Source organism: Panicum hallii, chromosome 9 (genome assembly GCF_002211085.1).
Source record: "Panicum hallii strain FIL2 chromosome 9, PHallii_v3.1, whole genome shotgun sequence".
Classification (NCBI taxonomy): Eukaryota; Viridiplantae; Streptophyta; class Magnoliopsida; order Poales; family Poaceae; genus Panicum; species Panicum hallii.
The window spans coordinates 10,754,297-10,778,789 of NC_038050.1; the positions used below are offsets into that span (position 1 = coordinate 10,754,297).

At 48.3% G+C, this 24,493-nt stretch overlaps 5 protein-coding genes across 8 annotated transcripts; 2 read left to right on the forward strand and 3 right to left on the reverse strand.

Annotated features, from left to right (window-relative positions):
* Positions 1-295: 295 nt before the first annotated feature.
* Positions 296-3,421, reverse strand: LOC112876283 (ACT domain-containing protein ACR4-like). Of its 2 annotated transcripts, none has more exons than XM_025940359.1 (8): positions 3,017-3,421; positions 2,523-2,595; positions 2,336-2,381; positions 2,126-2,240; positions 1,939-2,018; positions 1,251-1,850; positions 1,031-1,135; positions 296-918 (listed from the first exon to the last, which is right to left on the reverse strand). In XM_025940359.1, exons 1-8 carry the CDS (start codon positions 3,027-3,029, stop codon positions 586-588), a joined length of 1,365 nt encoding a protein of 454 aa, XP_025796144.1. In that variant the 5' UTR covers positions 3,030-3,421; the 3' UTR covers positions 296-585. The 2 variants fall into 2 exon arrangements, with proteins under 2 accessions (XP_025796144.1, XP_025796145.1); XM_025940360.1 differs by having other exon boundaries at positions 2,523-2,696; positions 3,017-3,420.
* Positions 3,422-8,649: 5,228 nt separating this feature from the next.
* LOC112872753 (scarecrow-like protein 9) lies at positions 8,650-9,986 on the reverse strand. Its single transcript, XM_025935814.1, has one exon. It carries the CDS (start codon positions 9,984-9,986, stop codon positions 8,745-8,747), a length of 1,242 nt encoding a protein of 413 aa, XP_025791599.1. The 3' UTR covers positions 8,650-8,744.
* Positions 9,987-12,611: 2,625 nt separating this feature from the next.
* On the reverse strand, positions 12,612-16,454 carry LOC112877104 (scarecrow-like protein 9). Of its 2 annotated transcripts, XM_025941310.1 has the most exons (2): positions 16,365-16,454; positions 12,612-15,778 (listed from the first exon to the last, which is right to left on the reverse strand). In XM_025941310.1, the coding sequence occupies exons 1-2, from the start codon at positions 16,365-16,367 to the stop codon at positions 13,538-13,540; spliced, it is 2,244 nt and encodes a 747-aa protein (XP_025797095.1). In that variant the 5' UTR covers positions 16,368-16,454; the 3' UTR covers positions 12,612-13,537. The 2 variants fall into 2 exon arrangements, with proteins under 2 accessions (XP_025797095.1, XP_025797096.1); XM_025941311.1 differs by lacking the exon at positions 16,365-16,454 and having other exon boundaries at positions 12,612-15,875.
* A 1,833-nt stretch (positions 16,455-18,287) lies between these two features.
* On the forward strand, positions 18,288-20,060 carry LOC112877061 (isoaspartyl peptidase/L-asparaginase 1-like). The gene is made up of 4 exons (XM_025941264.1): positions 18,288-18,449; positions 18,561-18,794; positions 18,933-19,019; positions 19,366-20,060. Exons 1-4 carry the CDS (start codon positions 18,288-18,290, stop codon positions 19,873-19,875), a joined length of 993 nt encoding a protein of 330 aa, XP_025797049.1. The 3' UTR covers positions 19,876-20,060.
* Positions 20,061-20,708: 648 nt separating this feature from the next.
* On the forward strand, positions 20,709-23,127 carry LOC112875911 (isoaspartyl peptidase/L-asparaginase 1-like). 2 transcript variants are annotated; one of them, XM_025939918.1, is made up of 4 exons: positions 20,728-21,259; positions 21,388-21,621; positions 22,085-22,171; positions 22,483-23,127. In XM_025939918.1, exons 1-4 carry the CDS (start codon positions 21,098-21,100, stop codon positions 22,999-23,001), a joined length of 1,002 nt encoding a protein of 333 aa, XP_025795703.1. In that variant the 5' UTR covers positions 20,728-21,097; the 3' UTR covers positions 23,002-23,127. The 2 variants fall into 2 exon arrangements, with proteins under 2 accessions (XP_025795702.1, XP_025795703.1); XM_025939917.1 differs by having other exon boundaries at positions 20,709-21,682.
* The last annotated feature ends 1,366 nt before the right edge of the window (positions 23,128-24,493 follow it).

Sequence of the window (24,493 nt, forward strand, 5' to 3'; positions counted from 1 at the left end):
TCTGCACCAGGGTAGGCCTGTAGGCCATCATCCGCACCGACTTGATGCAATGCGTCCCCATCGCCAAAGCTTCAGACAAGGGGATAACCGCATGCCTTTTGACTACTGACTTGCATCTAGCCTCCAACCACAGAATGTGAAGCGGCCATTGCTGTCATGCAGATTCCAGTGGCCAAGGACAGCTGCAATAATTCGGAAGCAAAGCGAGCCGATTCGTTCGGCCTCTCGTTTCGTGGAAGATATAAAGACATTGCCGTATGCTCTTTTCGCATTAAAATATTTGGGAAAAAGGCACTGGCTTTCTAAGGTGGTAACCATCTGGGATTCAATCATATTCTGTACAGCTTATATTTACATCCTTTATCTACATTATAAATGTATGTACAACACGGGGATGGCGAAACCGACTATATTTACAAACAACCATGATATATGAACATCCCCATTTGCTATCTAGACCCCAATATATCCTGCACTACTGAAGCTGATGAGAGAACGCTTGTTCTTTCTGATCCCCCGGTTTTCCTGAACTTTGCTTCATGCCTAATGAATTTACATGGTGGTTTTCAGGACACGGCGATATGATCAGCGCATGAACAAACCAAGGCTGTAGAGAGACCTTGGCCGGAACAAGTTGGCGAAGAGGAACCATGTGGGGGACTCTTTCTTCTGCGGCTCCGGTGGCTCAGGCTGGCCTTTCACCTGGAGGTTCTGCCCGATGGCTTGCCTGATGGAGTCTATTGTCTTCTGATCGACCGCCTCGCCCGCAGAACCGCGGACGTAGAACGTGTTGACAGCCATCCTGCCTCTTGTGGTCACCTCTGCTCTGGTAACAGTCAGGCTGTTCTCACGGAAGATGCGGGTGACCTCGGATAGCAGGCCGACCTTGTCATTAGTGCACAGCTCAAGTTTGACACCCTAGGACAAACCAAAATGAGGGGAAAAAAGGTATCTTTCAGTTTCAAGCTGCATGACTACTGGTTTTGCATATTTGGTAATGTAGTTTCAGACAAGTGAATGCCATTGTTACCTCGGATACCCTCCGTTCAATAGCTGCTTCAAGGCACTGGATGACTCGCAACCTCTCAGTTTCAGTGTTCATCGGCGATCCATTCACATGCCTTACATAAAATTCCTTCATAAGGGAAACACCAGTATAAATGTCAGTGTGTTTTCTTGAACCAAAAAAAAATCGATGAATACGAATAATGTCAATGACTGGTGAGAGATGTCCGGGTCAGTATATTCACCTGGTAAGCTTGATTATCCTTGGCATCAATGTTTGCATGGAAAACAACATATTGCAGGTCTGTCAGAGTGCAAACCGTGTCAAACAGAAGCTTGGACCTGTCCTTGCACCGGATGGTCACCACCGAGTAGTCCTTGTCGTTCCAGTTCCTCACGGTGACATTAGGCCTCTGAGACTGCTCCGGAGCCTGCCACTGGAGCTGCTCATAGTCGCCATCATCGAGCATCATCTGGTGCAGCCTCCTGTCGGTGTGCGTGGTGGCAGTCCCTGACGACACTGCCATGGCGGCTCCCCTAGAGAGGTCGCCTCCCCGGAGCAGGTATGAAAGCCTCTCCCTGATCCTCTCCAGCCTCTCGGCATCTGTGACGGCCAGCCCGGTGTCCTCGTCGGTGACCCGCATCACGGCTGCAGCTCTGGTCTTGTGAGTCCAGATCTCGGCGCTGACCACATTGCACTTGAGGCTGGCAAGCACCGCACTGACTTCGGAGAGCAGGCCTGGCCGGTCCGTCCCCATCAACTCAATGACATTGTGGTCAGCTGCAGCAGCAACGCCTACTGATCTCCGGCGTGAAGGTATGTATCTTGAATCGGCGCCCAAGGACTACGAATGTTCCAACAATATGTGTTACTAACTGTAGGAATAGACTACAAAGAAGGCATGATTGATCAATATGGTTGTATGATCATACCTTTCTGATGTAGTCTTCGATCTGCGCGAGGGTTTCCTCATCTTTGATCTTCTTCCCTTCCTTATCGGTCACATTGAAGACTGAAAGCACGAGCAGGAAACTAAGTTACCAAGTCTGTGTCTGGTTAGGCAAAAAATGAACAAAACAAAACGCAGGCACGATGAGGCTGTGCATAGTGCGAGCTCACCATCCATGAACCATCCACCATCCGAGGTAATATACGCCTTGCCTATGACAAGGTCGAGATCAATCATGACTTGGATCACCTCTAGCAGTATCCCATATTCGTTTGCACTATCCACCTACAATCGTAATGACATGGAGAACATATCAGAACGTTAATTTTCGATACCGCAGAAATGGGATCTAAGCGATTCAGCGAACCAGAGGAATGTACCCTGACAATTGTGGCCTCTGCTGAGGACTCGTTATCTATCACAATCCTGCAATCACCAAAATTGACCGGGATTAGGCATGGCACGCGTGATTTTTCATCACCAGTAATATTGCACTGGGGGGACCGATTCTTGTGGCGGGAGAGGAGAGGAGAGAGGCGGCGGCATGTGAATAATTGGGGGGCGCACCTCGGCGGGTTCATCTTGCGTATGAAGTTGTCGTATTCGTCGTCGCTGTCCCAAGTAGGGCCGTAGCCCTCATCTGCGCCCACAGCCAGGACAACCACATGGAAACCATTAACTCCCGCACAATTCCCTCGATGTACGGTTCAAAACGGCAAGAAACAGGGATAAAAACACCATCTGGAATTCATTCAAACAGAAACGAATTACAGGGGGCGGAGAATCTTATGACAGTCATTTCCCAAGGAACAATCAGGAGGCACGGATTCCGAGCAGCTGCCCGGTTCCAAGAACCGAGCACAGGGCGGAAACGGAGCGGGGCTGAAGATTGAACCCTAGCGTCAGCAGCGAGGAGAAGAGAGGGGGAAAGAGACCACGACGACGACGACGACGACGACGAGTGGTGCCGCAACCCAATCCACGAGAGGACGGGAGGAAAAAACGGCAGGCCCGCACGAAGAAAGATTCTTGGGGTAAAGAAGGGAGATAAAGATACCCACCCATGGAGGACATGGCCGGGGGGAGGCCGAGAACGGAGCCGCCGGAAGCAGTAGCAGAGAAGAGACAGGCCGTCAGGCCGGCACTGCAGCGCTCCTGCTCCCTCTCCTCCTCCTGTTCCTCTCCCGGCAGTATTTGTGTGCAGTGGAAAGCGCGGGGGGACGGGCGGGCGCCCGCGCGCGCGTGGTTGGCTGTCGGCGATCCTACCTAGAGAGAGGAGGGGGGAGGGGAGAGTAGGTGGTGGAGAAGAGAGGGGTGGGAACGGGATGGCCTGGGTTTGGGCTGCGGGTGGCCTCCTCTGCTATTCCCTCGTCTCGCCGGGGAGCGGGTCGTTGCGCCGTGCGCTTCCCCTGCTGCCCCCTCCCTCCCCTGAAATCTTGGCTGGGATTGGACCACGGCTTCTTCCACATGCCCGGGCTGCTTTTGCGCGCGCGCCCCCCGGCTTCTCCCGATTCTCCTTCGCGCGCCGGCCCCTCGGGCAACCCAACCGCCACCTGGAGAGCGAGCGGGGGCACTTGGCCGCTCGTGCTCGCCACGCACGTGGGCGGCGGATTCACACTCGGCTAGTGGGTGTTCCTTTCTCTCTCTCTTTTTTTTTCTTTTTTTCTGAGCAAAAACACTCCACTGTTATTATTCTACTACTACTAGTGTATCAGAGGCATGGGTTAATAGAAGCTACCACTCGTGGAAGTGGTGCCTGTTCTTTAGAACTTTGTCATGTCTGATTGTAGTTTCCTCTTCCTCTTTTTTGGCATGGTCTTTTCTATTAATGGATTTTGTTTTCTTCAATACAAATCAGGTATAAGATGTCTCGGAACGTCTTTAGTAAAAAATAAAATAAATAAGGGCACAAGTTGTATTGTAAACCACCGACGATTAGGAGATGAACTGCAAAATTAACAAAACAAAATCAAACGGCAGGGATAGTGCCATCTCAATTCTCAAGGGTGTCACAAAAGGAGACAAAAAGGAATCAATTGGGCCAAAAAAAATATAAATGTGTTGTGCTTAGGTTCATATCCACTAAGCACGAATGTCCTACGTTATATTATACTACATCCGTTATAAATTATTAGTCGTTTTAACTTTTCTAGGTGTATAGATTTTGCTATACATCTAAATATATGTTATGTCTAAGTGCATAGCAAAATCTATATATCTAAAAAAGTCAAAAAAGAGAGTATATGATTAAGTGCAGTATTTCAATGACCAAGCCATAAATCAATGAAGAATGTTATGTTTTTAGGCACACCAAATACTGACTTGCTATATCAATAGAAACGGACATTCTCTCTTGTCGTTCATTAAAAAATTACTGACTAAATCACAGGCACAGCAAATCAGTAATTCTGCTTCCAATAGATATATAATAACTTGTCAGGGGCAACTGACATGAGCATTTTTTCCAAAAAAGGAGAAAAAAGAACTGACAGAACAATTTCCTGTAAAAATTTTCGTGTACAATAATAATGCTAACTACCCATTCGATGTGTCATGTGTGTACTAATAGTCTAATATGATGCCCTTGGACCTGCCAAAAAAAAGTAACACGGTACGATGGTCCAAGGACGTTGCACGCGTGCTCAAATGAAAACACAAATAAAGTTTAATCGCCTTTTCAGCAGCCCCTGAGCTGAGTCACGGCAGGGTCATCTCTTCACCACCTAATTAATCTGCTGAAGATTCTGGTAATAACCTGAGTTGGTTGCTGAACAAGACAAGCATCAAAAGGGGAACAAAATGATTCAGATACTTTCACTAGTACGTCCTACCACGATGACAAGCTTGATAACGACACATTACCCTGCAAGAAAGCCTACAAAGAATAAATATGCCATGGTATGACTAGGCTGTGCCTAGGCAGACCATGGAGTGATTAGTTGCTTGCATAGTGAATTAGTTAGAAGGAAAAAGGGACACCTACCTTTGGTACTTGCAAGCATATTCAGATAGATCTTTTCTATGACAAGTTGCATTTATACTACACTAGCATGCATCGACAGTAAAAGGGGCCATGTTGCTCTTTGACCCCAAGCGGCCAACGGGATCGATCTTACTAGAACATTCTGAGTCATATGTCAGTGTTTACTACTAAGTGCCACATGCTTTTCTAAAGTAGAATCTTAGTGGCATTAGGAAGAAGCCGTCATGGGCCACATTACCCCAACAATGCTTTGTGTAAACTTGATTTGTTAGTTTGTGGATCCTGGCACCGGAAAAAGCTTTGATGAATTGGAGAAGTAATTAATACCGGTGTCTCCCTGATAATATAATATCTCCATTATATCGATCGAGCTTATTGATAAGCTTGTCTACATGTTCTTCTCTTGTTGGAACTAGCTTAAATATATTTGCTCAGAGTTCAGGGTTTAGAGTATTCAGGTTCAGCTAGTAGCTCGCCCTTACTAAATGAAAAGATACTACAACTTCTGCTGGGAGATTGCATTCGTCCTGAAATGGGAATGGCCGGCCATAAAATTATACGTATATCACCACGCGCCCCAATATTCTGTCAGGTCTTCACCTAATCTATAGAAGATTCTGGAGTTAGATGCCACAGTGAAGAAGACAAGCATGAAAGCAAAACGCAGTGTGAGTGTAGTAGACGCTTAAACTAGCAGCCCTACCAAGATACGGTTGACGACAGCGACATGTTACCATGGACGAAAGCCTGTAAAGGTGAAGAGATCGATCGGTATCAGCGTATGTATGAGCAGGTCAAGGAGTAATGATCCAGTCGCATCATTACCGGCCAACACAAACGTCTTCCTTGGTAGGAGTACTTCCGAAGGACATTCACATCACTTTGTAACTAACAAGTTGCACTAGTAGTAGAAAGGACAGTTTCGCTCCTTGACACCGGAAAATCGCCACTCCTGTATCAACTTGGAACAGATTACGAAAATTCATGTCACTTACAGTTCTAAGTACATCCTTAAGGACACAATGCGGTTAGGTCGAAATTAAAGCGTGCCATCTTGAGCACTGAATGAGTCGGTTAGGTCATGGGCCAAAGAGAATTAGTAGTAGTAGGCAAGTTGTGCAATTAGCGCTGCGGCAAGTGGACGTCTGTGAGTCATCAGCAGACCCACCGATCGACCAGTGCAGATAATGCGACCGATTAGCCACTCATCGAGTGCTTTGCCACGAACCGAGAAATGAAGAGAACTTTTTTTGCTGGTTGGATGTATATACTATATACTACTTTCCCTACTTCCTGCATGATGCTAGCTGCTCTTTCGAAGCAGCATCAGATGGTGATCTTGATTATATTGGACCAAGACAAGTATCAAAGCAAAAGAAAAAAGTTATTAGCAGGTACTTTTCCCCTGTCTTTGAAAGGATTAATTTGATTGGCCATGATGTGTCGCTGACTCGCGATGAGCAGGAGGCTATTGTGTTTGCAAGCAGCCAGTGCAGGCTTCACCAAGGATAGGAAAACAATGCTCATCAGTGGCAAAAGTTTCCACAACACACAAGGCTGCCACTGCAGACTGCACGCTGGGAAATCGATTCTCCTCTGCAGATTCTGATGCGAGCAACAAGCTCCGCGATCGAATCGGGGGCCATGGCGATGCTCGGCTACCATCCCCTTTCCACGATTCCACGTCTGATCATCTGCCTGCCGAAGGACCAAGTTGCTGCGCTGCAATTGCACTGTGCGCTAGCTAGGAATTCCAAAGTCGAAGCAGAGAATGACTTTGGCAAGTGATGTGGCGGCGGCGCATCGATCATCAAGTGGGTGGCGGATCGTCCGATCCTAGCGTGTGAATCCATCCGCGCCATGCATGTCCTGGCGCGATCCCCCCGAGGCGTCAGGCGTACGGTTCATTCCGTGCGGTGTGTTGGATACAGTTGAGAGACCAGAGAGGAGGATGAAGGAGAAGAAGACGAGCACCCAGGCCGTTGCCAAGTTGGGTTTGCTCGATCCGTCTCGGAATATTTCTATCCTCATCTCCAGCCGTGGCAGCTGATGATACCATGTTGGATTTGATCACCGTACCCAACCTCTACTTGGAATTTTGAGAACAACTTTACCAGGTCGACTTCGCAAGTGGTAGATTACGTTCAGAGTTTTTTTTTTCTCGACAGATATGTTCAGAAGATTTAGAGGATCCGGCACGACAGTAGAGCCCGTGTTCTTAGCCGTTCCTGCTGCATGTTTCAATCAGCGTCAAAGAACAATGCACGGTGCTGTGCCGAGCGTGACGCTGGCTTATTAAAAAAAAAAGTCGCTGAGTGAATGAGTTCTCTGCGCGAGACTGCGAGAGTGATCGATGCACACGTTAACGAAGCTCATCAGCTGCTTACAGAATTATTTGTCTTTATTCTGCCGTCAGCGCCTTGACGCCAACATTTCAGATTCGGTGAGCCAACACGGCAGGAAAAGCTCACATGACCGCTGATCGCGATAACAACGTCGTGTCTGCAGTAACTTCATCAATTTCAAGAATGTACTAGCTTAGTCTCTTGAAGGTATTTATATAAATAGAGTTACGTGCATATATTCATAAAGATGGATGTGCATACGTGTTACGTGTTTGTGAGCATCTGCGATCGGAAAAAAAAAAACGGTGATCTTATGAAAATGTGTCCAAGTCTACTGGCGGCAAGGGAAGTAGATGGGCTGGAAGCTGTGTTACTGGCTAGTCTCAGGTCTCAGCCCACACTGAGCCCATTACCAGTGGCCCAAATAACGGTTCGCCGTCTCATCATCTTCTTCCTCGTAACGTATCTGGTCTGGCCTCTTCCTCAGCGAGGACAGGTGGCTGACGGTCATGGCGGATGCCAGACGGGGACGGGCAGCCGGCGATTCGCAGGGGTTACTCGCAGAGGAATCAAGGCACGGCCCGTTCCGCACCTCGCCGTACTGGTTCCTCCGCACCTGCATCTAGGGGGCCTTCTCTGGCGATCCCAAACACCTTCACGGTCTGCCGTCGAGATCGTCGGAGCCCATGCTGGAGCTGGGCCCGGCGCCTCGATAAGCGGCGCGATTCGTCTCCGGAAACGTGCTCTGACGGATGGTGGTGTGGCGGGAGGCCGAGGACGCCCTCAGGGCGTCTGACGTCAACGGCGGGAGCGGATGCTCCTGCTATCGAGCTGTTCGATTGAATGCCTGACTGGAATCCGGCGCCAAATACAGGTGATGCACTGACGGACGGGCGACCAGCCCCCGCGTTCTGGCGTAGCAGAAGGGCAAGCACGCCAAGAGCCTGGGAGAAGACGTGGCTGTTCAGGAGTCCGCCAGGTACTGTGAACTTGTCCGTTCCACGCCTCCGCCGTTTCTTGCTTGCTCAGCAGGCGCGGCTTATCTTCCGCGCCTTGCCTTCTATTACTAGTAACTCATGACCGTATTCATATATAGCTCTGACAATCAGTAATTCAACATTGACTTGTACATTCCATTCTCCGCCTACTTTCATGCTAGAAGGCAACATTTTGAGGTGTGATACAAAGACCATTAATTATATCACAGAAAAGGCAACCGGGCAAATTGGCTCCGTAAGTATGAAATGAAACATTCGCATCACAAATGCGAATGTTTTAACATGACAGCATTACCAGTATCCAGTGCTTTGTACTTTGGCAGCCCATTTCTGTCAGCTAGTTAGCAATTGCAGTGCATTACCAGCGTACAATTAAAACCTATGAATAAACCACAGGTACAGAATACTGATACATGCAATTCTCTAACCTCTGCTTTCGTGGTTCAGTAGCATATCTTTGGTCTCAGTCGCCATTGTTTGACTCACTAGGTTTCCATGTGGCTATTCCATAGAGTATCCTTCCCTTCCATCTCAGCAGCAGCCATTGATCATCTTCGTTGATGACGAAATCTTTATGATATTGTTTCACCATAGCTCTTGTTCCTTTCACGGTGTCCGGATTCAGTGGTAACTGCTCAAAGCCTGCCTTCTTGTTTCGTAGCTTCCACTTCTTGTAACTCTCTGGTCTCTCGATCCTTTCTGAACCTTCACATGCAATGACATTTAGGACTTCAGACAGATAGATATCCCTCTCTAGGATCATTCTTGCCTCATCATCCCATGGAAGAGTTTTATCAATAATATCAAACAGTGCACTGTAGTGGTACATGACCTCTTTAAAACGTGTTAGAAAGAAGGGGGTACTGTATGATCCATTCACAATTCCATGGATGAAAACTTTTGGCTTCAGCATTCTTATGGTATTGAGAACCCTATTCCTGGCACTGTTTGTGGATACTGTCTCATCACCAAGATTCTTCAGGCGGTATATACAGTTGACTATGAGCACATCATCTTTGTCAATCTTGAAATCGTCTATCTTTATGGTTTCCCATTTTGATGATATTCCCTGATATTCAAAAGGTATATTGAACATGCTAGCATAATCAGCCAATCGCTGTCCTGCATTCGTACTCGATTCGTTTGGTCGAAAACCTGGTTGGGGTTGCTCAATGCCTGTAATTCTAACCTTAGGAGGTCCACCTTCCCTCTTTGCGAGTTGCTCAAATAGTGATGGCCATTGAAAACCAAAGCAAATGCCAAAATCGATAATGTGCACCCGAGGTTTTCCCTTTGAGACATCAATGACGGTCTTATTTGAGAAATAATGCGGTGCCCTCAAGAAAGGGCATATTGCTATACATAAATGGAATACCTTTAAAATGCCCACTGCATTCCTTCTTTTAGCCATCAATTTGCGATACAGTTGGCTCCCAGTTCCAGCTAATCGTACCTCAAGGCAGTCCGCTACGCAAAATGCTAGCCTCTGAGAATCATCCCCACTCGTTGAAGCATATTGCCTAATGATACTCAGAATGTCACTCGCTAAGGTATGATTATTTACAGATACTGCTTGTGCACAATGGATAAGGAGGGTTCTGAGATCCACCATCTCTTTCCTCTGTTGCTTCTTACCTTTTTTATTTCGCTGTGCTGATATTCTTCCCTGATCAGTCTGTGAATTTATGGTTGTTCGACTTGACATAGCTTCTTGTAAAACAATACCTTGATCTACTGGTTCATGCTCATAGCATAGTAGAACTTTATCGAAAATCTCATCTCGAGTCGGCTCATTTAAAGAAGTGGCAAACTTCTTGGTACTCCTTCCTTCTAATAACAAATCATGGTTTTCCTTGTGCAAATTCATTTTCCGACATTGAACCTCAAATAATGCATGCTTTCTTGACTCTCCAACATTGATCTGAAGTGATTGGTTATATCTACTATTATTTTCGACAATGGAAAGGCCACCAACATTCAAACTAAGCTCCGTTGTATATGTATCCTGAGTGAACTGTCTTGTCTGTCCAACAATGTCAGACAAACTCCATGGAGCTTCAAAAGCTTGCAAGTTGTCATTGTAGTGGTTATTACCTGAGCTAATAGCTACAGAGCAGCTACTGCATGGCTGCCCATGAAACTTATTGATGCTACCATCAAGAGTCTTCGGGTGATCACAGCTACAGACTGGTAGTAGTTGAGTATTAGCTGGATAATTTTGTCCAATAAGTCTGTACAATGGCTCCTCCATAGCTCTAAGTGCAGACTCACCATGATGTGATTTGAACTTTTCATCGCTGTCCTCCTGCATCAACAGCTTGTTTATGTATTTGAGGGTTATATCTGAGTTGATCCAACTTTCCTCTGAATATTCTGCCACGTTGGTTCCATACCAATCTGGTGTCAATTTGCTACTGACTTCACAGGATTGGGGAGCATATGTTTTACTCGAAGAGGATGCACTCGATGCAACATAGCCATCATTGTTAACCGTAGTTGCCACTGGTGGAGAATGGTTAATGGAGCTTGTTGGGTGCAATAGTAAATCCAAATCATTATACTTGTTAGTTGGATCCATGAATTTCAGAGAAGAGGCATAGCACCCAGGAGTATTTGCCATGCTGTGGGGGAAGTCATCAAAGTTAGAACTAAATCTGCCGTTGCACTCTACTGGTTGGTTGGGTGTTTGATTTTTGCAGAAAGTAGGACTGTCCCATACACAAGACTGTCTAGAACTGCATTGTAAACAATGAACTTAGTATCTGAAACCTAAACTGATGTAGAGTATGTCATATATCCTTCTACTCTGTCTTTTCTATCAGGCGTAAATATAAGAGAAAATTAATCTTCCATTAATCTTATTCTTGTAAGAGAAATTCTGAAAACATGCACTGCATACGAAAATTATGAGTTATTGACTTAGAGCTAGCAATCTTCAAGTAATCAGAGCATTTGACAAGGAGCTGATTTTTTTCTTTTTTCTTTTTTTTGAAAGAACATGGAGCTGATTATGAACAAGCAGAGGTTAAGAGGGCCTTACCATTGTTTTTTATTTCCTGCAGGGATCGATCACACACTATGGAACTGGCGGGCTTGGAGTTCCAGATGCGAAGGCTGAGCTGAATGGTGAACTGAGCCGTGAGCACAAGAAATACTACTACTAGGCAGCTCTTATATGGCCTGGCTTAGTGGCCTGGGCGCTGGCACTGCCCTGCAATCAGGCTGGCGATTACTCATGTGCCCGAGGAAAGCGAGAGCGAGTCAATGTCACCTCGCAGCATGAGTTGCTCACTGGCGAATCCGACAAGGTTCCAGCGTCGATAGCTACGGTTGAATCCTTCGTCGTCTTCCCTGAAGAAAGCTAAGAGACAAGGCAAGCTCTGGAGATGGGGCGTTGTTTCAGATGTACAGCTGCTGGGGTCTGTTCCAGTTGGGAACCTCTGTCTGGTTTGCAGTCAGGTTGCCGACGATAACTGGAAAACACTGTCATTTTCTCTATTTTTTTACTAGTAATAGTAAATCACGCTTACAGTTCACTGCCATGTAACACATTGGACATACAGCTTTGAGAGTCTGAGACCGGAGCCCGGAGGAGAGCACCAAGCTGGCAGTAAAGTTGGAGTTTTTTTTTTATGGCAGTAAAGTTGGAGTTGGTCTGTCTCTGCAAATTTGTTTTGGTGTTTTCGTTAAATCTCACATGTTTGACGCTCGTCAGCTTCCATCCTGCGATTGTGTTAAATGCAAGATGTCCTGTTAATCCTCGTGTGTTGGATTTGGTATGAGCTGGCATTTGAAAGCCGAAAAGAAGAGGATGATCGTCCTACGATATTCATGCCTAGCTGCAAAGCGTTCACTAGTCCACTGCACTCTCTCCATCTCAAATGTAAGCACGGTTTGACCCGGTGCGATCTTCAGCGTCATATTTTAACATTAACACCTAATATTCTGCAATGTGTGTAACCATAAAACCAACGTCATATGAAAGTGTTTCCAATCAAATTTGTATAGTATAATGCATAAATTCTTAGACTATATGGGTCAAAAGATTCAAATGTTTGGATTGCGTGTGCCTTGCATTTTAAGATGGGAGAGAGTAATTTTAAGGGCAGCAATCCCATTTCCTGATCTTGTACTATCTAGCATGATCCCTGCTTTGTTTGTCTTTTGAGATGCAGCTTTGACTGTAAAATTTATACACGTAGATTGGAAATGTCGTGGACCGTGGGGCCTACATGCCAGCCAGGCACGATAGGAGGGCGCTGGACGCCCCACTATCCTTGCACACGACCAGGCACTCTCTGATTCTCCTGCCTTCAGCGATGCCGGCCGCTTCAGAACCAAACAAAACAAAATTGGTAGTTTGCCGCAGGGATCGGAGCCCGTGCTGGAAACCGACGCCTCCAGAAGCGCGCGATTCTTCTCGGGGGGCTCGCTCTGCTTGGCGATAGGTTGAGGTCCATGAGGACGCGTTGGGGGCATCTGACGTGAACGACGGCGTGGATGCCCGCTAGCTGTTCGTGGGAATGACCGAGCCTGGCGGGTACGGCGACAAGTGATGCACTGACCACATCCGGCTACTGGCGGAGGAGAAGGCCAAAAGAACCAACGACAAGACGAGGTTGTTATTGTTCCGGACTCCGCCAGGTACTATGAACTTGGCCATTCCACACGCCTCCATCGCTTCTTCTTTGCTTGGCTCGGTGGGCATGGTTGCGCCTTGCAGTTGTTATACTGCTACTCTGCTAGTAACTTTTAACTGGTGATCGTATCTAGCCACCAGGGTCAGTAATTCGGCATTAACTTGCACATTCCATTCTCCACTAGTTTCTTTTTCTCTCTACTTCCATTCAAGGAGAACATGCTTGGATGTGTAAAGGTGGCCGAGTATTGCCAATATATGAACAAAGGTTGTGAAGAGCCATGGACTACCTGGAAAGTAAAACTATGCTAGCAGAAGAAATTGTGAACTGTAATGCAAATACCATAAATTATATCACAAGAAGGCCACTGAATAAGTTGGCTCTGTAAACAAGAAATGATATATTCGCATTGGAAATGCAAATTTTTAACAAATCAGCATTGCCAATGCGATGTTTTGGACTCTGGAAGCCCATTTATGCGAGCTAGTCAGACAATCGCAATGCATTACCAGAATACAATTAAAAACATATGAGTACATCACAAGTTCAGAACACTGACGCACAAAATTCTCAAACCTCTGCCTTTGTTGTGCAACACTAGCAAGCTTCTAAGGTCTTAGTCACCGTCGTATGACTCATTAGGTTTCCATGTGGATATTGCTTTCAGTATCCTTCCTTTCCATCCTAGTAGTAGCCATTGATCATCTTCGCCAACAACACAATCTTTGTGATATTGTCCCACTATGTCTCTTGTTACTTTCACAATGTCTGGATTCAGTGGGAGCTGCTCAAGGCCAGCCCTCATGTTCCGTGACTTCCATTTCTTATAACTCTCTGGTCTCTCAATCCTGTCTGATCCTTCGCATGCAATGACATTGAGAATTGAACATAGATATATATCCCTCTCTAAGATCATTCTTGCCTCATTATCTCGTGGGACAGTTTTATCAAGGATATCAAACAATGCAGAGTAGTGGTACATGACTTCTTTAAAACGTGTTAAAAAGAAGGGGGTGCTGTATGATCCATTAACCACTCCATGAACAAAAACTTTTGGCTTCATCATTCTAATGGTATTGAGAACCTTATTCCTGGCACTGTTCATGGATACTGTCTCATCACCGAGGTGCTCCATTCGGTATAGGCAGTTGATTATCAGCACGTCATCTTCCTCAATGTGGAAGTCTTCTATACGGATGGTTTCCCATTTTGATGATATTCCTTGATATTCAAAAGGCACATTGAACATGCTAGCGTACTCAGCTAACCGATGTCCCGTGTTTGTATTCATTTGATCTGGTCGAAATCCTGGGTGGGGTTGCTCAATACCTGTGATCCGAACCTTAGGAGGCCCATCTTCCCTCTTTGTGAGTTGCTCAAACAATGATGGCCATTGAAAACCAAAGCAAATGCCAAAATCGATAATGTGCACCTTTGGCTTTCCCTTTGAGACTTCAAGGATTGTCTTATTTGAGAAATAATATGGTGCCATCTGGAAAGGGTTTACTGCTAAACATAATTGGAATACCTTCAACAATCCCACAGCATTTCTGCATTTAGTGATCAACTTCCGATACAGCTGGCTCCCAGTTCCATCTAATCGAGCCTCAAGGCAGTCCACTAGGCAAGATGCTAGCCTCTGGGTATCATCACCACTTTTTGAGCAGTTTTCCCTTATGATGTTCAGTATGTCACTTGCTAAGGTGTGGTTACTCACAGATACTGCTTGTGCACAGTGGATAAGAAGGGTTCTCAGATCTACCACCTCTTTCTTTTGTTGCTTCTTACCTCTTGTCATCCGCCGAGCTGATGATGTTCTTCCTTGATCCTTCTGATGTGTTGATTTGTTTGTCCTCTTTTCTCGCAGAACAATACCTTCATCCATAGGCTTATGCTCAGAGAAGAGTAGGACCCTGTCAAACAGCTCATCTCGAGTTGGCCCGTTGAATGAAACAGCCAACTGCTTTCTACTCCTTCCTTCTAACAAACAAAAATCTTCAGTGTGTAGATCATTTTCACACTGAACCTCAGATGATGCATGCATTCTTGTGTCTGCGACATTCACCTGTTTACCTCGCTTAGGCTCTTCAGCAATGGAGAGCCCATCAACGTCCAAACCAGGCCCCATGCTATGTGTACCTTGAGCGAAATGTTTTGTCTCTTTGACAACGTCAGACAGACTCCATGGAGCTTCAACGGCTTGCAGGTTGTGATTAGAATGACTATTACTTGGGTAAATAGCAGCAGAGCAGCTACTGCATGACTGCCCGGAAGACTTGTTCATGCAGCCGTCGAGGTTATTCAGATGATCACAGCTACATAGTGGTAATAGAGGATAAGCTGGTCTATTTTGTCCTAGAAGTCTATAGAAAGGCTCTTCCATAGCTCTAAGGGCACACTCTCCATGATGTAATTTTACCTTGTCATCATTGTCCTCCTGCATCAACAGCTTATTTATGTAGTTGAGGGTTATATCTGAGTTGACCCAACTGCTTTTAGAAGAGTCTGCCACACTGATTCCATACCAATCTGGTGTCACATGGCTACTGACCTCGCAGAATTGGGGAGCATATGTTTTACTCGAATAGGAGGTGTTCAATGTAATGTGTCCGTCATCATTAGAAGTGCTTGAAACAGGAGGGTAATAATTCGTGGAGCTTGGTGGGTGCAAAAATAACTCCAAATCATTAGACTCATTGGCTGGATCAACAAATTTCTGAGATGGGGCATAGCTTCCAGAAGTACTCGACATGCTGCTTGGGAAATCCTCAAAATTAGTACTAGATTTGTCATTGAACTCCATTGGTGGGGCGCTTGATCGTTGCAATTTGCAAAAAGTCAGTCCCTTGTAACTCCCCTGTAAACAATGAACTTAATATGTAAAATTAAAACAGATAACAAACTGTGTCATATATCCTTCTAAACTAGAGCCTTTTATGAAGTATAAATATATTAGTGGATATTACATTTCCTTAATGTTCTCCTGAAAAGAAATTCTGAGAACATGCACCGAACCGCATTAGTAATATATGATACATGTAGATTATGGAGTATTAGTCTCCAAGTAGTCAAAGCAGTTTTTAATTTCATATTTTTTAAGAGTATGAAACGCCCAATCCAACCACAAAAACTAGGCCGAAGAGAATAGACTTGCTAAAGGAGTGAAACGAACAAAGCTGTAGAGTGCCATGTGCATGAACTCGCAAAATAATATCTTCAAAGTTAAAGAAAATCTTCATGAAAAGCATGACAATCCTTCCTTGGCCATACTTCACAGAAGAAAATACTGTCCCAGGAACATGAAAAGACCAAATCAACTACCTACCTGTGAAGAACAGTTTTCTGATCTTTTGCATAAGCACTAAACTTTTGGGTTTAAGTTTGAATCCCAATAATAGCTTTAGAGGCAGCTAATAAGATTGTATCCCTATACTGTATATTACCATGAAAGAGCATCTAGGACAGCAACGAACTAAGATGTGTCACTCTTCATGCTATTACTCTGTGAGATCATTTCCGACATATCCATTTCAAGCAGTGATTGTTTGATCAGCCATTTGATTAGGCTTGCACAGCCCTTCCTCTGAAAAGGATGGAGCCAATAGTCGATGGAAGATTCAATGCAACCAAAATAAAATCAAAGACGCAACATTAACACTGACCTGATTTAGGAATGATCCCTGAAGATAATAAGACGCAACATTACCACTGTTTTCCTGCAGGCATAACACGCCCGACGGAATCCGCAGGCCTGGACAACACCCGGACGTACGTGAAGACGACTCTGACCCAGATGGAATGGCAAGCTGAGGCGTGAGCGGAAGGAAAACAAGGAGGCAACTTTCTCAGGGCTCTTGCGTTGTCTCTGGCCTGCAGTCAGCCAGCACTACTCGACCGTGCCGAGGGAAGCGAGAGCGAGTCAATGTCGGGTTGAAGTATGACGAGGCCCCAGCGTGTATAGCTACGGTTGAACTCGTCATCGTGTTCCCTGCAGGAGAGCTAGGGACAAAACGAGCGCTAGAGATGAGGCGTCGTTTCAGATGTTGCTAGAAAGGCAGGTACCATCGCTGCCGGGGAGTTGGTCCAGTTTGGAGCCTCGGAGTTGCAGCCAGGTAGGCTGCCGACGACGAAATGTTCCTCCTCACCTTCTGATGAATGTGAATTTGGCTTTGCACAAACAGATACAAGAATGTCATCAGGTGGTGCGTCTTGAACCATGTTTGTACGAGAGGGGTCGGTCGCTTCGGGCGAGCCATTCCCTGCATTATATTAATTACTATTATCACGGCAGAAGCACTGGCGGTGCGTTGTCAGACGTGAGCGACAGGATTGCAATCTTGGTCGCCACACCTCGTGGCTGGCGCGCGGGCCCGTCCGGGCAGCTGTTGGAGGCTTGTTGGAGGCTTAGGGTTCGGGGTTGGAGGTGGGGTCCGGCGGGATTCTCCCTCCATTGCGGAACCTAGAGGAAAGGTCGGGGGAGGCAGCCGGCCCGGCGGAGGTTGCGGTGCCGTCGGGCGGGCGGTGGAGGAGGCCGGTTGGGTCAGGCCGGAGCGGGGGCGGCGACGACGACGGCTATAGTGGCGGCGGTGGGAGCATGTCAGGTCAAGTCAGCCTGTAGTGGCTCAGTGGTTGGGGTGCACGCTGCCAGCGAGACGATTTGCACGGGATAAGCTAATTTAGGTTTCTTGTGCTGTGTGTGCGCGCACGCCCGTGTTAAGCACTTGGGCCCCGTTTAGATGCACTCTAAATTCTAAGTTTTTACACTCTCTCTCCATCACATCAATTTTGGGACACATGCATGAAGCAGTAAATGTATGTAAAAAAAATAACTAATTGCACAGTTTAATTGTACATCACGAGACGAATCTTTTGAGCCTAATTAGTCCATAATTAGATAAAATTTGTCAAATACAAACGAAAACGCTACAGTATCACTATTGCAACTTTGTTGCAATCTAAACAAAGCCTTGGCCAGATCCCATCTTGGGAAGCATTGCATTGCCCCCCTTGCTACCCACCGCCGGAGCACTAGCCGATCGTCCTGGCCGGGCTCGTGTCGTGTCCCAGCTCAGCGACACACGCCTACACCTCATCAAATCTCGAGGCACGGGCACGGGCATCCCGGCATGTGCGCGCGCGCTGGCCAACGTCCCCGTGCCACGAGCGCGGCCGAGCCTGACTCGCGCGCGGGTCGGTGGGGGTGGTGGTGGTTTAATTTCCGTTTCTTTCCTCCCCTGTTGCGTCGCGCACCGTCCGTCTGTCCGTCCCGTCCGAGTAAAGCGGCACTCACGGGGCCCGGCGGCGGAGGTCTTTATCCGCGCCTGCGCAGGCGCCCGCCGCGAGTGAGAAGGCAGGAGGGGGCCGACATGGGGTGGGCGCTGGCGCTGCACGGCGGCGCCGGGGACGTCCCGCGCACGCTGCCGCCCGAGCTCAGGGAGCCCCGCCTCGCCACGCTCCGCCGCTCCCTCGACCTCGGCGCCGCCGCGCTCCGCGAGGGGCGGCCCGCGCTCGACGTCGTCGAGCTTGTCGTGCGTCCTGCTTCCTTCCTACCAAACCGGGAAAAAAAAACATCTATCTCCTTGCATGGTGTGTGGCCCTGTACGTTCCATTGATCGATCGGATCGGGTGTGTGTGTGCAGGTGCGGGAGCTGGAGGACTGCCCGCACTTCAACGCCGGTCGGGGCTCCGTGCTCGCCGCCGACGGCACCGTCGAGATGGACGCCGCCGTCATGGAGGGCGCCACCCTGTGCTGCGGCGCCGTCTCGGGCCTCTCCACCGTCGCCAACCCCGTCTCGCTCGCCAGGCTCGTCATGGAGAGGACGCCGCACGTCTACCTCGCCTTCGCCGGAGCCGAGGCCTTCGCCAGGGACCAGGTCCGTGCCCGTCGTCTTGCCGGTTCCTCCGTCCCCCTACGACTTCATCTCAAAAGACACTAACAATATTAACTTTCACTTCAGTGAAAATCATCAAGTACGTGAAGTGCTCCTGTATGCTTTTGATTTGATTGTCAGGGGGTGGAGACCAAGGATCCAAGCCACTTCATCACGGAGCACAACATCGAGAGGTTGAGGCAGGCGAAGGAAGCCAACAGGGTGCAGGTACCGTCTCACCAGTCACCACCCCTGTCCTCTAGCTTCCCTTGTCCATCAGTTTTCGGCGGGAAAGATAGATACGGTTCTTGAATTTGTATTCGCGCGGGAAGATTGACATGAAAACTTCAGTTTTTTCTTTTTATCTTCGACTGCAACGTTAAGCAGATAGATGCAGAACGGTGTCCGTCTCTTCTGACTTTCTGAGTTCTGACATAGCTTCCTCCTCGCGAGTGACATTGAGTTTCAAACAATTATCTTCAGGAACAATTTGCAGGAGAATCGGAACGTCCAAACAAAAATCGATTCACTTGAGTCTTCCTCTGACACAGCAATTCCCTTGCTTGCTTCGCAGGTCGACTACACCCAGCCGATGAACGGCCAGGCCACCCAGCAAGCCCAGACCCCGGCGGACGACAACAGCCAGACCGGCACGGTGGGGTGCGTGGCCGTCGACGCCGCGGGCAACCTCGCGGCGGCGACCTCCACGGGCGGGCTGGTGAACAAGATGCCCGGCCGGATCGGCGACACGCCCCTGGTGGGCGCCGGGACCTACGCCAACGCGCTGTGCGCGGTGTCGGCCACGGGTGTCGGCGAGGAGATCATCCGCCGCACGGCGGCGCGCGACGTCGCGGCGCTGGTGGAGCACCGGGGCCTGCCGCTGCGCGATGCCGCGGCGCGGGTCGTGGCGGGGGCGCCCCGCGGCTCCGTGGGGCTGGTCGCCGTGTCGCGCGGCGGCGAGGTGTGCATGGCGCGCAACACCACCGCCATGTTCAGGGCGTGCGCCACCGAGGCCGGCCACGACGAGGTCTGCATCTGGACGGAGCCGGATGCCGACGGCAAGAGTGTCAGCATTGCACTGTGAGCGTTGCGGTGGGATCGATTCCCTGTTGCGTACCATACTACCATTGTTAGGCCAAGGACTTTGCTCGTTTAATTCGATGTCTCAGTTTGATCCGTGTTAAGGAAATTTGATCTGGTTTCGGAGATTGTAATGCAAGTACGTTGATTGATGGTTATGCTGTGTGAACAAACTATACCTGGGGAAAAGATCAACGAGATGATGGGGAAAAATGTTGCAGGTTTCAGAGCAGCTCTGTGCACCGTTGTTCGGTGCAGCAGATTATGATTTATTGCCCCTTTATCTAGAAAAGACTGGTAGGACTTAATTAAACTCAACAGAAGAAAAAAACTGAAAAAAAGGAGTGCGTCTATACAACATCTAATTTTTCACTTTCTGAGCTATCCAATCGTGGCGCTATGAGTTGCATTTGATCAATCAAATCTAACTTTATAAGAATAGGGTGTTTTAGAGGCCTCTAGCATCCGGATTTTATTCTACATCATTACTAGACAAGTGACTAGTTTTTATGTATTTTTAAATATAAAATAAATATAATTAAGATGTAAAAAATCATGTGCTAGGAGCCTAGAACAAATGACTTTTCCTACTTAATGTACTCGCCTTCTCTAATGCATAAATATTTGTGCAAACTTGAGACACCGAAATTCATGTCTTGGAGCCCTCCAAAATTTTCAGGTGGGCTTTAGCAAATTTCAATTAAAATAAGAACTTTGTGCCTATGATATAAATGTAATGAATCAAAAGCATCGAAATATGATGTCGTATTCTGCATGCTTTATTCAACTTTTAGGCATGCAGCGGCATATTGTTTTCATTTCATTTTCAGGGCTCAGTTTGCTTGATGACCAAACAAAAAGCCCAAGACTATTGAGTTTCTTAGTCTGCGTGGTCTGCGCCAGCCAACCAACGGCCGCCATCGCCGAGCCTGATGTAGTGATGTGTGTGTGACGAGCTCTCCTCACGGACCGAGATGCCGATTCGCTTGTCTGCTTCCCCGTTTCGTTGCGCACCCGTGCCACTGCCCACTGCCATGCCGTGCCGTGCTCTGCCGGCTGGGTCAGTTACTCAGCTGTTGCCGTTCGGGGAAGACGGCGGCCGAAGCGGAGCGATATCAGCGCGCGGGCAGTTGCACGCGCTGGGAAACGGTCCGTGACCGTGGCCGGCGCAGGGTGCTCCTCCGTGACCGGGTGAGACGAGAGCCAGCAGCTCTGCAGGTGCGCCGATGGGGTGGGCGCTGGCGCTGCACGGCGGCGCCGGGGACGTCCCGCGCACGCTGCCGCCCGAGCTCAGGGAGCCCCGCCTCGCCACGCTCCGCCGCTGCCTCGACCTCGGCACCGCCGCGCTCCGCGACGGCCGCGCCGCGCTCGACGTCGTCGAGCTCGTCGTACGCCCTCCGTCCCCTTCCCCCACCCCTCGCTCTCCAGCCTCCCCCGGCGGTGCCGCGCGCGTTCATGTCCGGCCCGGCCCGACCCCGACCGGTCTCCTGACGGTGTGTGGCGACGTGGCGTGCAGGTGCGGGAGCTGGAGGACTGCCCGCACTTCAACGCCGGCAGGGGCTCCGTGCTCACCGCCGACGGCACCGTCGAGATGGAGGCGTGCGTCATGGAGGGCGCCACCCTGCGCTGCGGCGCCGTCTCGGGCCTCTCCACCGTCGCCAACGCCGTCTCGCTCGCCAGGCTCGTCATGGAGAGGACGCCGCACATCTACCTCGCCTTCGACGGCGCCGAGGCCTTCGCCAGGGACCAGGTACGCCGTGCGTGGCTGCGCGCTCGTCAATCGTGACGTCATGCGTGCGTGCTCATCAATCGTACGTATTCAATTCATCTCAAACTTCTCCTTCCTAGTCTCCTTGCAGTAGTCAGTAGACCCTGGCCAGTAGCCACATGGTATCTCCTGTAGTTTTTGGCTGCCTGACAAGTGACAACCACCATCAGTTCATGTTCCTCCGTGCACTGCATTCAGAATTCATGGACGGAAACGAAACAAAATAGAAAAAGGTTAAACTTTGCTTTCAGATTGAACAACACCAATCTAGTGCGAGTGCGACCTGACCATTCTTTTTTACTTGATGTTTCCCAATCAAAATTCTGAAGAGTTTTGTTTTGATCCTACATGAATATTCATCTGTCTAGCTGAATATCTTCAGAACCTGCTCTGCACATTACACGCTTCTCATTTGATTGGTTGGTGGTCACCTGTCATTCGTCAGGGGGTGGAGACCAAGGATCCAAGCCACTTCATCACCGAGCACAACATCGAGCGACTGAGACAGGCCAAAGAGGCCAACAGGGTGCAGGTACCATCAATCTGTCCCCTTGTTCAGTTTAGGAGTGTCACACTCGGCACCTTACCGCGATCCGCTATCCTCTTGGCCTGTTCAACATAGACATGCATGCAGATTCAACCATTTGTGCAATTTTTAAATTTTCATGTTCAGAGGATAAAGAATCATGTTTGTTTCGACAGATGTATGAGAGATTTATCTGAGCAACAGTATCGCTTGATTTTAGATTAAGCCAATGTTTAAATCAGAAACGTCGAATTATTCACATTTCAAGGATGGGAGTTATGCAGCTGATCCTTCCTCTCTTTTTTCCGGCATCTCAGATTGACTACACCCAGCCGCTGAAAGGTCAGCAAACACCCCAGGAAACCCCGGCCCCGATCCCGACAGACGACAACAGCCAGACGGGCACGGTGGGGTGCGTGGCCGTCGACGCCGCGGGCAACCTCGCGACGGCCACGTCCACGGGCGGCCTGGTGAACAAGATGGCCGGACGGATCGGGGACACCCCCGTGGTGGGCGCCGGCACGTACGCCAACGCCCTGTGCGCGGTGTCCGCCACGGGGAAGGGCGAGGAGATCATCCGGCACACGGTGGCGCGCGACGTCGCGGCGCTGATGGAGCACCGCGGCCTGCCGCTGCGCGACGCCGCGGCGCGCGTGGTGGCGGGGGCGCCCCGCGGCACCGTGGGGCTGGTGGCCGTGTCGCGCGGCGGGGAGGTGTGCATGGCGCACAACACCACCGCCATGTTCAGGGCGTGCGCCACCGAGGCCGGGCACGCCGAGGTCGGCATCTGGACGGACGCCGGCGCCGACGGAGAGAGTGTTACCGTCGCGCTGTGAACGTTGCAGCGGGATCTTCTCGTCTGTTCCGTGAGACGTTGGACTAGCTTGCTTTATTTGATGTCTCAGTTTGAATTTTAAGAAACTTGATTTGATTTCGGAAACTGTACTAAATATACTTAAGATGTTGTTATGGAATAATTATATTTTTCATAAAGGAAAAAACAATGAACTTTACGTGTCGGTCTTAATTTTAATCGCGTCTTCTTTCATCCCAAAAGTCTCTCTCTCTCTCTCACACACACACACACAGAGATAGGACCGACTTCTTTCCATGCTAATTTGCAAATATTGTCTTCATAATTAAAGAAAAAGGTTGTTTCTGGTTTTAGGACATACCAAGAAGAAAGCCCCAAGAACATCAGCTACGAATCTGAAGGAAGTTTAAAAAATATGCAGAAGTCTAACTTTAAAAATAGAAATTAAGACCGGATCCGTGTAGAATGCCTCAAATGACCAATGTCCTCCCGATGTAATTGCTGCAGCAAAGTATGTCTTCTTTCTTTTGGGCCAAATATCCTGTTAAAGAGTAAATTCCGTAGCACTGCTACACAATTAAAATATACACATTTTAGATCCAAACAATTAATTTTTAGTCCTTGAATTTGGTACGAACTAATCACAACTAAACATGGACCAACTGTTGAACTAATTGCCAGATAATGACTAATCGGTAGTTAAAAAATATTAGTCTTAATTAGTTCATATTTAGTCTATTATCACACATCGGACTAAACTTTAGTTGAAATAGGGTCTAAGAAATCTATATCAGTTTGTCAGCAACCAAAAAATGTCTAGATGGATTTTAATATTGAAAAACTGTGTTCTTATCAAAAGAAATTATTGAAAAACTGCTGATACGGTATGTACATTACAGTACTATTTTATAAAAAAACAGCCAACACACGTGCATCATCTATCCACGGGATCAGAGAAGAAGGTTGAGATGAGGGACAAATCTATCCTTCACACACCGGATTTGGGCCGGGGTGACCTGGACGGCGGAAGAGAAGGGGGTAGAGAGATCCAACTACAGCCTCACATATCTATTTGGACCTACACGGCAGAGTCAAAGCCCCACCTGTGTGGATGATGCGTGCTCCGCGTTGGGCTATAAAGGGCTGGTCCGACCCAATTAGCCCAACTTGCTGGATGGATGCGCAACGATCCAACAACAGGGGCGGCGTGGAATGAGCCCTAGCTCGGGCGGCAATTGTTCCAGGTTGGGGTCTGCTGGTGGTGAGTTTGAGCCGAACTCACAATTTTCATCGAGGTTTTTTTTCTAATTTCTTTTGCAGATGTGTACGGTAGCTGCCTCATAGGTAACGTGCCTGTTACGTGCGGAGTCCGGTGATTTCAGATACCTCTAAACCATGTAAAATTACTACGTACAGGTTGTAGGTCTAACTCGCGTGCAGCGTGCGTGAGTATGGTGGTGTGAGTCAGTGCAGCTTTTACCTGAACGGTCTGAGGGAAAGAAAAACAACTGGGG

What these genes read in the sequence shown, in the direction of transcription:
- LOC112876283 (XM_025940359.1), bottom strand. An exon ending in CGCAAGATGAACCCGCCGAG is followed by an intron (nt 2,382 to 2,522) that starts GTGCGCCCCCCA and finishes TGGTGATTGCAG; the next exon opens with GATTGTGATAGATAACGAGT. An exon ending in TCGAAGACTACATCAGAAAG is followed by an intron (nt 1,851 to 1,938) that starts GTATGATCATAC and finishes GAACATTCGTAG; the next exon opens with TCCTTGGGCGCCGATTCAAG.
- LOC112872753 (XM_025935814.1), bottom strand. Translation starts at nt 9,986, where the DNA reads ATGTCAAGTCGAACAACCATAAATTCACAGACTGATCAGGGAAGAATA.
- LOC112877061 (XM_025941264.1), top strand. Translation starts at nt 18,288, where the DNA reads ATGGGGTGGGCGCTGGCGCTGCACGGCGGCGCCGGGGACGTCCCGCGC. An exon ending in TCGACGTCGTCGAGCTTGTC is followed by an intron (nt 18,450 to 18,560) that starts GTGCGTCCTGCT and finishes GTGTGTGTGCAG; the next exon opens with GTGCGGGAGCTGGAGGACTG. An exon ending in AGGCCTTCGCCAGGGACCAG is followed by an intron (nt 18,795 to 18,932) that starts GTCCGTGCCCGT and finishes TTTGATTGTCAG; the next exon opens with GGGGTGGAGACCAAGGATCC.
- LOC112875911 (XM_025939917.1), top strand. Translation starts at nt 21,098, where the DNA reads ATGGGGTGGGCGCTGGCGCTGCACGGCGGCGCCGGGGACGTCCCGCGC. An exon ending in TGCGTGCGTGCTCATCAATC is followed by an intron (nt 21,683 to 22,084) that starts GTACGTATTCAA and finishes GTCATTCGTCAG; the next exon opens with GGGGTGGAGACCAAGGATCC. An exon ending in AAGAGGCCAACAGGGTGCAG is followed by an intron (nt 22,172 to 22,482) that starts GTACCATCAATC and finishes CCGGCATCTCAG; the next exon opens with ATTGACTACACCCAGCCGCT.